This window comes from Schistocerca nitens, chromosome 3, assembly GCF_023898315.1.
Source record: "Schistocerca nitens isolate TAMUIC-IGC-003100 chromosome 3, iqSchNite1.1, whole genome shotgun sequence".
In the NCBI taxonomy this organism is placed as follows: Eukaryota; Metazoa; Arthropoda; class Insecta; order Orthoptera; family Acrididae; genus Schistocerca; species Schistocerca nitens.
In genome coordinates this window covers 663,550,881-663,563,356 of record NC_064616.1, presented here as the reverse complement: position 1 = coordinate 663,563,356, position 12,476 = coordinate 663,550,881, and the positions used below count along the sequence as shown (strand labels likewise).

The window sequence follows — 12,476 nt, the reverse complement described above, 5'->3', positions numbered from 1 at the left end:
AACAGGAAGATGTGCCCAAAATGTGAAAACTGAGAACACGTCATGGGTGGCGGGATGTAAACACCAATAAACCATAACCCTGACCTTGCCGGGAAGAGGGGGGGGGGGGGGGGGGCGCCTCAAATGCAAGAATAAAGGCAGCAGTATCAATGCAATTATTATGACCTTTCTGAACATGCCGTGCCGAACAAAGCGAATGCCTAGATGTGCCAGTTTGGCTCTGAGATCCTCACCAGTTTGAAGGATGAAAAATTACATCCTGAATCATATTCAAAGACAGGTGAGCCATAATGGACACCGGGATGCTGCCAAGATGATCAAAGTCACTAAGGACCACAGACTGGGCAGCAGAATACATTTTGATAAACAGTGAACCAAACTGCATCATCTCACTCAAAGAATACACTTCACTGAACCGGTCTACGATAGTTTCTACGAAAAATAATGGCTTGATGGTGGTGAAAGTGTCACTGTTACTCCTGGTGCAGACCAGGTAGTGGTGAAATGGTTGCACTGCAAGCTGGCTAGTATGGCCCTCCTCCCAGAGGGTAGTCAGAGAAGGGAAGATTGCAGGGTCATAAGAAGCAGCATAAGGGAAGCATTCCCAACTAAAGAGATGGTCATTGAAGAATGGTCAGTTTTTTGGAGCTTTGTGTGTTTCTGGCATGGCAACCACTGCCAGGAGTTCTGATGCTCCAGAATGACAAGAAACCACACCTAGGCATATATAGGAAGGTAGCAGCTCAGGTATCAGAAGTGATTCCTGTGTTGTCAGGGATCTCAATCAGAAGGGTGCATAACAGCTCCACAACACAGACTGGCTACAGTACTGGCTATGTAGCATTAAGATGATAACACTGTTGAGTAAAAGATGAAATAGGGATAAGGCCACACACACCAAAGATGCTAAGTTAGATGTTCTTTCTCAGTTGGCTCACACTACTGAGACAGAATTTAGAAGAGGAGGACAATCCGAAACAGTGACCAAAAACACTGAAAAGAAAAGATGAAAAGAAAGCAAAAGGATCAGAAACTGGAATCTCACAAAAGAGCCTTGAGTCCCCTCAGGGGAGTGTGAACAGGTAGATGATCTAAACCACTGAGTATTGACTGGTCTTGACACAAGAACTAGCCCATATTACAACAAAAAGTATTTGTTTCTGAACATATACTTCTAGATACCTTTTTTACTATCCTGCTTTATGGCCTTGTGGGCAGAGCTTTGTTTTGCATTTGATCTCTTCACATTCAGTTTCACTGTCTCATATAATCTGATCATTTTCACAACTGCTATTAGCATAGGAGGTGGCATCCATTCACTGTAATGTACGTATTGGAAGTTACTTGTTGAGGTACCAGTGAATTAGAATAAATGTACAAGCAATCATGTCTAGTTCATTTAGAGTAAAATATACACAGGTATCAGAAGAGCTCTCCAAAACACTACATTTTGCTAAAGCTCAGATAACTGTAGCAATATATAAGATGATTTATGATATAACTCCACAACACAGACTGGCTACAGTATGTAGCATTAAGATTATAACACTGTTGAGTAAAAGATGACCCAGAAGAAAGCCACTGTAAGTGTGGGCCAAATGCTAGTTCCAAATGCTAGTTTCTCCAGAATAATGTTTTTCATTATGGCATGGTATGGAATTCAAAAAACTTTTGTGTCAAATGATCTATGATGTAGACAGGTCATTCATTCGTGATCACCAGCAGAAGAAATAAGGCAGGAAATAAACAGGTTCATCAGCATGTCAATGATGTTGAAAACACATACAACAATGCACGAATAAAAAGCACTTCGCACTCTGCATGAAGATGAAGACAATAAATCAAAATACTGCAGGATGACTAGGTACAGAAAGATTTTGTCAAACCCATGCTGCCATCAGTGATAAGCAAGATCATTGTTGTTCTAAAAATACTGGGACTTTAGACACGAACAGGCAAAATAATTACTACTGACGTACTACCTCCTCCTCGTGTCTGGGCTTGGGAAAGTATTAATGGCAACAATAAATCAGCTCATCAACAGACTGGTCAAATATATGGCATAATTACTAAGATAGTTCGGCACTGGATCTATCACATGAAGAATGCTGAAGAGGTTCTGATGCAGCAAGAATCTCTTGATGAGAATCAATGTAATAGTGTGATTAACCCAGGTGCATCTCAGAGAGTTCTGGCATCATTAGTGCAACATTTTAAGACACACACAGTGAGACTTCTGGTAAGCTTTCACACTCGCCTTCAGTATGGTGTATGGAAGACTGATCAAGTGGACTGTGTACCTAACGTGCTTCACATAAGATGCAAAAAATAAGACTTCTTTTAGTACAATGGAATCTACATCTACATTTATACTCGGCAAGCCACCCAACGGTGTGTGGCGGAGGGCACTTTACGTGCCACTGTCATTACCTCCATTTGCTGTTCCGGTCGCGTATGGTTCGTGGGAAGAACGACTGCCAGAAAGCCTCCATGCGCGCTTGAATCTCTCTAATTTTACATTTGTGATCTCCCCGGGAGGTACAAGTAGGGGGAAGCAATATATTTGATACCTCATCCAGAAACGCACCCTCTCGAAACCTGGACAGCAACCAACACCGGGATGCAGAGCACCTCTCTTGCAGAGTCTGCTACTTGAGTTTGCTAAACATCTCCATAGCGCTATCATGCTTACCAAATAACCCTGTGACGAAATGCGCCGCTCTTCTTTGGATCTTCTCTATCTCCTCTGTCAACCCAACCTGGTACGGATCCCACACTGATGAGCAATACTCTAGTATAGGTCGAACGAGTGATTTGTAAGCCACCTCCTTTGTTGATGGACTACATTTTCTAAGGGCTCTCCCAATGAATCTCAACCGGGCACCCACCTTACCAACAATTAATTTTATATGATCATTCCATTTCAAATCGCTCCGTACGCATACTCCCAGATATTTTACAGAAGTAACTACCACCAGTGTTTGTTCCGCTATCATATAATCATAAATAAATGATCCGTCTTTCTATGTATTTGCAATACATTACGTTTGTCTATGTTAAGGGTCAGTTGCCACTCCCTGCACCAAGTGTTTATTCGCTGCAGATCTTCCTGCATTTCGCTGCAATTTTCTACTGCTGCAACTTCTCTGTATACTACAGCATCATTTGCAAAAAGCCGCATGGAACTTCCGACACTATCTACTAGGTCATTTATATATATTGTGAAAAGCAATGGTCCCATAACACTCCCCTGTGGCACGCCAGAGGTTACTTTAATGTCTGTAGACATCGCTCCATTGAGAACAACATGCTGTGTTCTGTTCGCTAAAAACTCTTCAATCCAGCCACACAGCTAGTCTGATATTCCGTAGGCTCTTACTTTGTTAATCAGGCGACAGAGTGGAACTGTATCGAACACCTTCCGGAAGTCAAGGATAATGGCATCTACCTGGGAGCCTGTATCTAATTATTTTTCTGGGTCTCGTGAACGAATAAAGCGATTTGGGTCTCACACGATTGCTGTTTCTGGAATCCATGTTGATTCCTACAGAGTATATTCTGGGTTTCCAAAAATGACACGATACGCAAGCAAAAAACATGTTCTAAAAATTCTACAACAGATTGAGGCCTATAGTTTTGCGCATCTGCTCGACGACCCTTCTTGAAAACTGGAACTACCTGTGCTCTATTCGAATCATTTAGAACCTTCCATTCCTCTAGATACTTGCGGTACATGGCTGTTAGAAGGGGGCAAGTTCTTTCGTGTACTCTGTGCAGAATCAAATTGGTATCCCGTCAGGTCCAGTGGACTTTCCTCTTTTGAGTGATTTCAGTTGCTTTTCTATTCGTTGGACACTTATTTCGATGTCAGCCATTTTTTAGTTCGTGCGAGGATTTCGAGAAGGAACTGCAGTGCGGTCTTCCTCTGTGAAACAGCTTTGGAAAAAGGTGTTTAGTATTTCAGCTTTATGCGTGTCATCCTCTGTTTCAATGCCATTATCATCCCAGAGTGTCTGGATATGCTGTTTCGATCCACTTACTGATTTAATGTAAGACCAGAACTTTCTAGGATTTTCTGTCAAGTCGGCACATAGAATTTTACTTTCGAATTCACTGAACGCTTCACGCGAAGCCCTCCTTACGCTAACTTTGACATCGTTTAGCTTCTGTTTGTCTGAGAGGTTTTGGCTGCGTTTAAATTTGCAGTGAAGCTCTCTTTGCTTTCGCAGTAGTTTCCTAACTTTGTTGTTGAACCACGGTGGGTTTTTCCCATCCCTCCCAGTTTTACTCGGCACGTACCTGTCTAAAACGCATTTTACGATTGCCTTGAACTTTTTCCATAAACACTCAACATTGTCAGTGTCGGAACAGAAATTTTCGTTTTGATCTGTTAGGTAGTCTGAAATCTGCCTCCTATTACTCTTGCTAAACAGATAAACCTTCCTCCCTTTTTTGTAGTCTGATTTACTTCCATATTCAGGGATGCTGCAACAGCCTTATGATCACTGATTCCCTGTTCTGCGCTTACAGAGTTGAAAAGTTCAGGTCTGTTTGTTATCAGTAGGTCCAAGATGTTATCTCCACGAGTCGGTTCTCTGTTAAATTCCTCAAGGTAATTTTCGAATAGTGCACGCAGTATAATGTCACTCGATGCTCTGTCCCTACCACCCATCCTAAACATCTGAGTGTCCCAGTCTATATCTGGTAAATTAAAATCTCCACCTAAGATTATAACATGCTGAGGAAATTTAGGTGAAATGTATTCCAGATTTTCTCTCAGTTGTTCTGCCACTAATGCTGCTGAGACGGGAGGTCGGTAAAAGGAGCCAATTATTAACCTAGCTCAGATGTTGAGCATAAACTCCACCCATAATAATTCACAGGAACTATCCACTTCTACTTCACTACAGGATAAACTACTACTAACAGCGACAAACACGCCACCACCGGTTGCATGCAATCTATCCTTTCTACACACTGTCTGTGCCTTTGTAAAAATTTCGGCAGAATTTATCTCTGGCTTCAGCCAGCTTTCCGTACCTATAACTATTTCAGCTTCGGTGCTTTCTATCAGTGCTTGAAGTTCCGGTACTTTACCAATGCAGCTTCGACAGTATACAATGACAATAGCGATTGCTGCTTGGTCCCCACATGTCCTGACTTTGCCCCGCACCCTGTGAGGCTGTCGCCCTTTCTGTACTTCCCCAAGGCCATCTAACCTAAAAAACCGCCCAGCCCACGCCACACAACCCCTGCTACCCGTGTAGCCGCTTGTTGCGTGTAGTGGACTCCTGACCTATCCAGAGGAACCCGAAACCCCACCACCCTGTGGCGCAAGTCGAGGAATCTGCAGCCCACATGGTCGCAGAACCGTCTCAGCCTCTGATTCAGACCTTCCACTCGGCTCTGTACCAAAGGTCCACAGTCAGTCCTGTCGACAATGCTGCAGATGGTGAGCTCCGCTTTCATCCTGCTAGCGAGCCTGGCACTCTTCACCAAATCAGATAGCTGCCATAAGCCAGAGAGGATTTCCTCCTATCCATACCAACGCATATCACTGGTGCCGACATGAGCGACCACCTGCAGATGGGTGCACCCTGTACCCTTCATGGCATCTGGAAGGACTATTTCCACACCTGGAATGACTCCCCCCAGTATGCACACCGAGTGAACATTAGTTTTCTTCCCATATCCCTAAGGGGCCCCATTACGCACCTGATGTTGGAGGTACCAACTACCAGCAAGCCCACCCTCTGTGGCCACCCGGATCTTGCAGACTGAGGGGCAACCTCTGGAACAGGACAAGCAGCCATGTCCGGCCAAAGATCAGTATCAACCAGAGACAGAGCCTCAAACCGGTTCATCAGACAAACTGGAGAGACCTTCCGTTCAGCCCTCCGGAATGTCTTCCACCCCCTGCCACACCTCGAGACAACCTCCCACTCTACCACGCGTGAGGGGTCAGCCTCAATGCGGGCAGTATCCCGGGCAGCCACAGCCGTAGTCCGATTGGGGGATGCGTGGGATGAGCTGGCTGTCCCCCGACAAACCCCCATCCGGACCCCCACAGTGATGCCCATTGGCAACAGCCTCAAGCTGTGTGACCGAAGCCAACACTGCCTGAAGCTGGGAGCGAAGGGATGCCAACTCAGCCCGCATCCGAACACAGCAGTCGCAGTCCCTATCCATGCTAAATACTGTTGTGCAAAGAACGTCTGAACTAATCTACAGAGAGCATAAACAATTCGACACAGCATTTAAACAGTTATTAAAATACAAGCTTGCCCAGTAAATGCAGTAATGATGCTACTTGCACACTGATCGGCAGCAGAAGGCTAACTGTACTGTCAGTAACATACAAAGACTATTTGAAAGAAATAAACAAAGGACAGACGACTATGGAACTTTACATGTCACAGATATTAAAATGCAAATCTGCCCCTGCTAAATACAAAAATCATTTGATGGATTTAACTGAACAAGTGTGCTAAGAACACTCAAACAAATTTTCAACTTGACTACTACACTTATATGAACGCTAAATAAGCTACTTGCGCACTGATGACACACTGCTCATCAGCAGAAGGCTAACTGCACTGTCAGTAACGTACAAAGAATCATTTGTCGTAAAGTATTTGTATGCAACTGTTTTTTTTACTTTGAACTTTATCCTTATGCTGTGAAAAGTTTCGATCACATAAATCAACTCAGACGTTTGGAAGAGTAATTTGCCAAAGACATGTTCTCATGCTCCACTTGGAGATGCGATGTATATAGCCTGACCCAAAACACACGAGGCCAATATTGCAGCTTTGAAATAGTCCCCAAATATATAAAAGTAGTGGTATTCACCTTCAAAATAGGACCCATTTGAGTCCATACAACTCTGTTCATTCCTACCATTGCTGAAAATGCTTCTACTGTGTGTTTTCCATGAGGCTGTGCAGGATCTCATCTTTGACAAATCAATACTACAGCTTCTAGATTGCACATATTTTTACATACCTAGGTTGCACATATTTTTACATACCTATGTTGATACAAGAACAGTCAATATGTCTTGTTATAAGCATGCAGCTCAGCCCAATCATGTGTAATTTTTCGAATACTCAGGATGTTGTGAGCATTACTCCCCATCAATTATGCATCACAGACAACTGTTTGAGGGTCAGATAGAGTATACTGCTAATACATCTTGAAATGGGATGTCACAACATGGCTTCGTGCCAGGGATGCTGCCACAAGTTAGGTTGGATATCATAATTATTCTGTACTATTTGTAATAGCTGTACATAGATTACAAACAAAAGAAATCTATATGCTATACAAAGACAGGTTCTTGTTTCACATTGTTAACAAAAATCTCAAAAAGTACCTGACTGGGAGAAAGAAAATGCTTTGTTATGCTGTGAGTTTTAACTACAACAGCGCGGCATTTAAATGATTAGACAAATTATTTCTCTCATATATACTCTCTCTCATTATATATATTCTTGGGAAAAAAATACACACAACAATGTGCTGATTTCTTTTCTTCTTTGCAGTCTGTTTTCACAGAAAACAGAAAAGTTGTATTTATGGTGTATCTACTTATGATTAAAATACTATTATCGAATCTGAATTTTCAATAACAATAGACAAGGCTCAAGGTCAGAGATAGGGAGGAAGAGCAGATGGGCAGAGAGAGGTGAAAGGATGAACTGGAGGGAAAGGGGGAGGGAGGGAGGGGGGGGGGAAAGAGAGAGAGAGAGAGAGAGAGAGAGAGAGAGAGAGAGAGAGAGAGAGAGAGAAGTAGATGGGGGGAGAGAGAGAGAGAGAGAGAGAGAGAGAGAGAAGTAGATGGGCAGAGAGAGGGGTCAGGGGCAGGAGCAAGAGACTGGCAGAGAGAGGAGGCATGAACAGCAGACTGACAAAGAGGGAGAAGAAAGAGATTAGGGTGTATATCCAATTCCCATACATATTTAGCAATTGCGAAGCACTGCCAGATTCACTAGTATTTTTACAAGTATAGAAATTGAGCTAACAAGAAAACTAAGGCATACGGAAATTCTAAAACTTCATGTTCAGCACACATATCTCTCTCTCTCTCTCTCTCTCTCTCTCTCTCTCTCTCTGGCAGGAGCAATGTAAAAAAATAAAGTATGACTAAATTTGTGAAGTTTGCTTCCTACTGTTATTTGATTAAGGACAGATGCTTAATCCCTGTTTCTATGATTTTTCTATTTACTAAAATATATTGACATTCTACAACTATGCAGAACTGTACTGCTGAAAACCGAACGTTTCCGAAACTGACCAGAGAAAGTGTGTCCGATGAAGAGGGTGTAGGCACATATGAATGCTGGTGGCTCAGTGGTAGCCTACTTTGTTTCAGAGTTGCACTGCTTGTCATATGAAGTCCTGTGTTGGGATCAGATAGCTTTGTATTCTTCACCTGCTTCGTCAAATACGAAATCACTGCAACATACGAAGAAAACTACACTATTAAAATGGCAAAATAACAAAAACACAAATATGAAAATGTATGTGGGGCTGAAATCCTGGGAAACAAGGGGGTAAGTAGGGAAGGAATGGATAGTGCCTGCTGCCTGGCGTGGAGATGGGAGGTCAAAAAAGGGGGGGGGGGGGGGTCTGTGAAGTAGCCAGGTCCTGGGAAGTGGGAAAATGCAAATGGCAGGTTTCTAAGAACAGGGGTGGGGAGGACTGTGTCATAACCAAATGCAAACTAAGCAAATCACAGCCATCGACATAGCATATAGAAACCAGGAGTGATGCTAAGTAGATGGCCAAAAACACATTAGAGAGAGCAAGTTACAGCTGCAAGTGACATGAGCACAAAGCAGTACTGATGAAAAAAACCAGAATAATCCTAAGTAATACCACACAATCATGGTTCCTCATCAAGTTCCAGGTCCAGAAAAGTGAGGTAACAACTGTGTTTGGGAATCAGTATAATGAAGACTGCACAGACAAGTTATGAATTATTGAGCCACCCACCAGGACAGAAAATTATTGCCTTTAGCAGGCCACTGGCAAGGTACATGTGACAAGTTTGCCACAACCTCAGAAGAAGGAGGAGGAGGAGAAGAAGAAGAAGAAGAAGAAGAAGAAGAAGAAGAAGCATCAGCTGTCATATTTGACACACAAATCATACTGTTCTGAGTCTTTCCCCAAATTGCTGGAAATTAGAGGGCAGTAAATGGACACATTTGAAGCAAGGGAAAGACAGAATAAGTGCCCAGGTTCAGAATTGGAGTTTGAAGGGATGGTAGTGGCCAAGTGCACAAGCACAGGGGAAAGTAAGTGACTGCAAGGAGGTAGGAGGGGGGAGGGGGAGGCAGCAAGTGGTGGAGTCTTGGTAGTGGAGGAGATGGGGCTCAGTCCTGGTGCAGGTTGATGATATAGAATATGGAGGTGGGTTAACTGGATACATAAGATCAACATGAATGTAGTTCACTACCAAATGGCTTTTTATTTTAGGCAGTATATTCATGTTTCATTAGTTTTTACAAATCACTGTTTGCAGTTGAGTAGGAAACACAAGGGAAACAGGCTGGGTTGATGGTAGAATAATTGGAAGGGGTACTGCTATTCCTTAGAGTACGCCTGTAGTCACAGGTGTGAAGGTTGGTTTGTGGGATTAAAGGGACCAGACTGCAACGGTCATCGGTCCCTTGTTCCAAAACGTAAAAACTACCACACAGAGTAAAAAAAAACGGATAATAGAGACAACAGACAACACAGGACAAGAAAAACTCAGACAAAGAACAGACATAACAAATTAAAATCACACGGAGTGTGGCAGTGGTTGGCCGACCATAGAATAAAAAAGGAAAAGCCAACCACCGAGAACACATTAAAAACTCAGTTTAAAACCGTAGGCCAAAGGCCAGAATCAACACAAAACAATAAAATAAAACAAACACTCAAATTAAATGATAAAAACCCCCTGCCCGAATAAAACGTAAAACTAAGCCAGCCATAGCAGGGTCATCAGTTAAAAGGATAGGGAGCGTATCAGGCAGTGCAAATGTTTGCCTGACCACAGCTAAAAGGGGGCAGGCCAACAAAATGTGGGCCACTGTCAAAGCCGCCCCGCAGCGACGCAGAGAAGGGTCCTCCCGACGCAGTAAGTAACTGTGTGTCAGCCAATAGTGGCCAATGCGGAGCCGACAAAGGACGACTGAATCCCTGCGGTTGGCTCGCATGGATGACCGCCACACAGTCGTCGTCTCCTTAATGGCACGGAGTTCATTGGGCGTGATCCGATCACGCCATTCAGCGTCCCAAAGCGCAAAAACTTTTCGGCACAGGACTGCTCGCAAACCAGTCTCTGGGAGGCCAATGTCCATAGATGGTTTACTGATGGCCTCTTTCGCCAGGCGGTCAACATATTCATTGCCCGGGATACTGACATGACCAGGGGTCCACACAAATACCACAGAGCGGCCGCAACGGGCAAGAGTATGCAGGGACTCCTGGATAGCCATCACCAGACGAGAACGAGGGAAACACTGGTCGAGAGCTCGTAAACCGCTCAGGAAAACGCTACAGATCACGAAGGACTCACCTGAGCAGGAGCGGATATACTCTAGGGCACGAAAGATGGCGACCAGCTCAGCAGTGTAAACGCTGCAGCCAGCCGGCAATGAACATTGTTCGGAATGGTCCCCTAGAGTAAGCGCATAACCGGCACGACCAGCAATCATCGAGCCATCAGTGTACGCAATGCCAGAGCCCTGATACATTGCAAGGAGGGAAAGAAAGCAGTGGCGGAAGGCCTCTGGAGGGACTGAGTCCTTCGGGCCCTGTGCCAATTCCAGCTGAAGGCAAGGGCGAGGCACACACCATGGGGGTGTACGCAGAGGTGCCCTGAAAGGAGGCGGAAGAAGTAAGGCCCCAAGCCCGGAGAGAAGCTCTCGGACGCGGACCGCGATCGTACTGCCAGCCCTGGGTCGACGTTCTGGAAGATGGACGTGCGACTTTGGGAATAGTAGCCGATAGTTAGGATGCCCGGGCAAGCTGAAAACATGGGCAGCATAAGCGGCCAGCAAACGTTGGCGCCGTAACCACAGTGGAGGAACACCTGCCTCCACTAGTATGCTGTCCACAGGGCTGGTACGGAAAGCACCAGTGGCAAGGCGTATCCCGCTGTGGAGGATTGGGTCCAGCACCTCCAACGCAGATGGGGATGCTGAGCCATAAGCCAGGCTCCCATAATCCAGATGGGACTGGATTAACGCTTGGTAGAACCGTAACAGGGTAGATCGGTCGGCGCCCCAGCGGGTGTGGCTCAAGCATCTCAGAGCATTTACATGCCGCCAACACGCCTGTTTAAGCTGCCGAATATGAGGCAGCCAAGTGAGCCGGGCATCAAAAACTGCACCCAAAAACCTGTGGGTCTCCACCACAGCAAGGAGTTCGTCGGCAAGATAAAGCCGCGGCTCAGGATGGACCGTTCGGCGCCGGCAGAAATGCATAACGCGGGTCTTGGCAGCCGAAAACTGAAAACCATGCGCTACAGCCCAAGACTGCACCTTGCGGATAGCGGTCTGTAGCTGACGTTCAACAGCTGCAATGCCAGTAGAGCTGTAGTAAAGGCAGAAGTTGTCAGCATACAGGGAAGCAGAGACAGAATTTCCCACCGCTGCAGCGAGCCCGTTTATTGCGATTAAAAACAGGCAGACACTGAGGACAGATCCCTGTGGTACCCCGTTCTCCTGGACTTGGGAGGAACTATGAGAGGCCGTGATTTGCACGCGGAAGGTACGATACGACAGAAAATTTCGGATGAAGAGCGGCAGAGGGCCCCGAAGACCCCATCCATGAAGCGTAGGAAGTATGTGATGACGCCATGTCGTATCGTACGCCTTCCGCATGTCGAAAAAGACAGCGACCAGGTGCTGAAAGCAGGCAAAGGCAGTACAAATGGCCGACTCCAGACTCACCAGATTGTCGGTGGCGGAGCGGCCTTTACGGAATCCACCCTGAGACGGAGCCAGAAGGCCCCGAGACTCCAGTACCCAACTCAAGCGCCAGCTCACCATCTGTTCGAGAAGCTTGCGAAGAACGTTGGTGAGGCTAATGGGGCGGTAGCTGTCCACCTCCAAAGGGCTCTTGCCCGGTTTCAAAACGGGGATGACAATGCTTTCCCGCCATTGCGACGGAAACTCACCCTCGACCCAGAGACGGTTGTAAAGGTCGAGGAGGTGTCGCTTGCAGTCCACTGAAAGGTGTTTCAGCATCTGAGAGTGAATGCGATCTGGCCCAGGAGCGGTATCAGAGCAAGCAGCAAGGGCGCTTTGAAATTCCCACTCACTGAATGGAGCATTGTAGGATTCAGAATGGTGGGTGCGAAAAGAAAGGCTCCGATGTTCCATCCGCTCTTCAATGCAGCGGAAGGCCAGTGGGTAATTGGAAGAAGCGGAACTAAGAGCAAAATGCTCTGCCAAGCTGTTGGCAATTTCGTCGGAGTC

General features: G+C 45.5%; 1 protein-coding gene across 3 annotated transcripts in view; it reads right to left on the bottom strand.

Annotated features, from left to right (window-relative positions):
- The window catches only part of LOC126249700 (spindle assembly abnormal protein 6 homolog), a 256,468-nt gene that overhangs the window by 33,341 nt on the left and 210,651 nt on the right, over window positions 1–12,476 (bottom strand). For all 3 annotated transcript variants that reach the window (XM_049951376.1, XM_049951377.1, XM_049951378.1), the window contains one exon: window positions 8,297–8,457. In XM_049951376.1, the coding sequence (XP_049807333.1) occupies window positions 8,297–8,457 (161 nt within the window). The remainder of the gene's footprint in view (window positions 1–8,296; window positions 8,458–12,476) is intronic.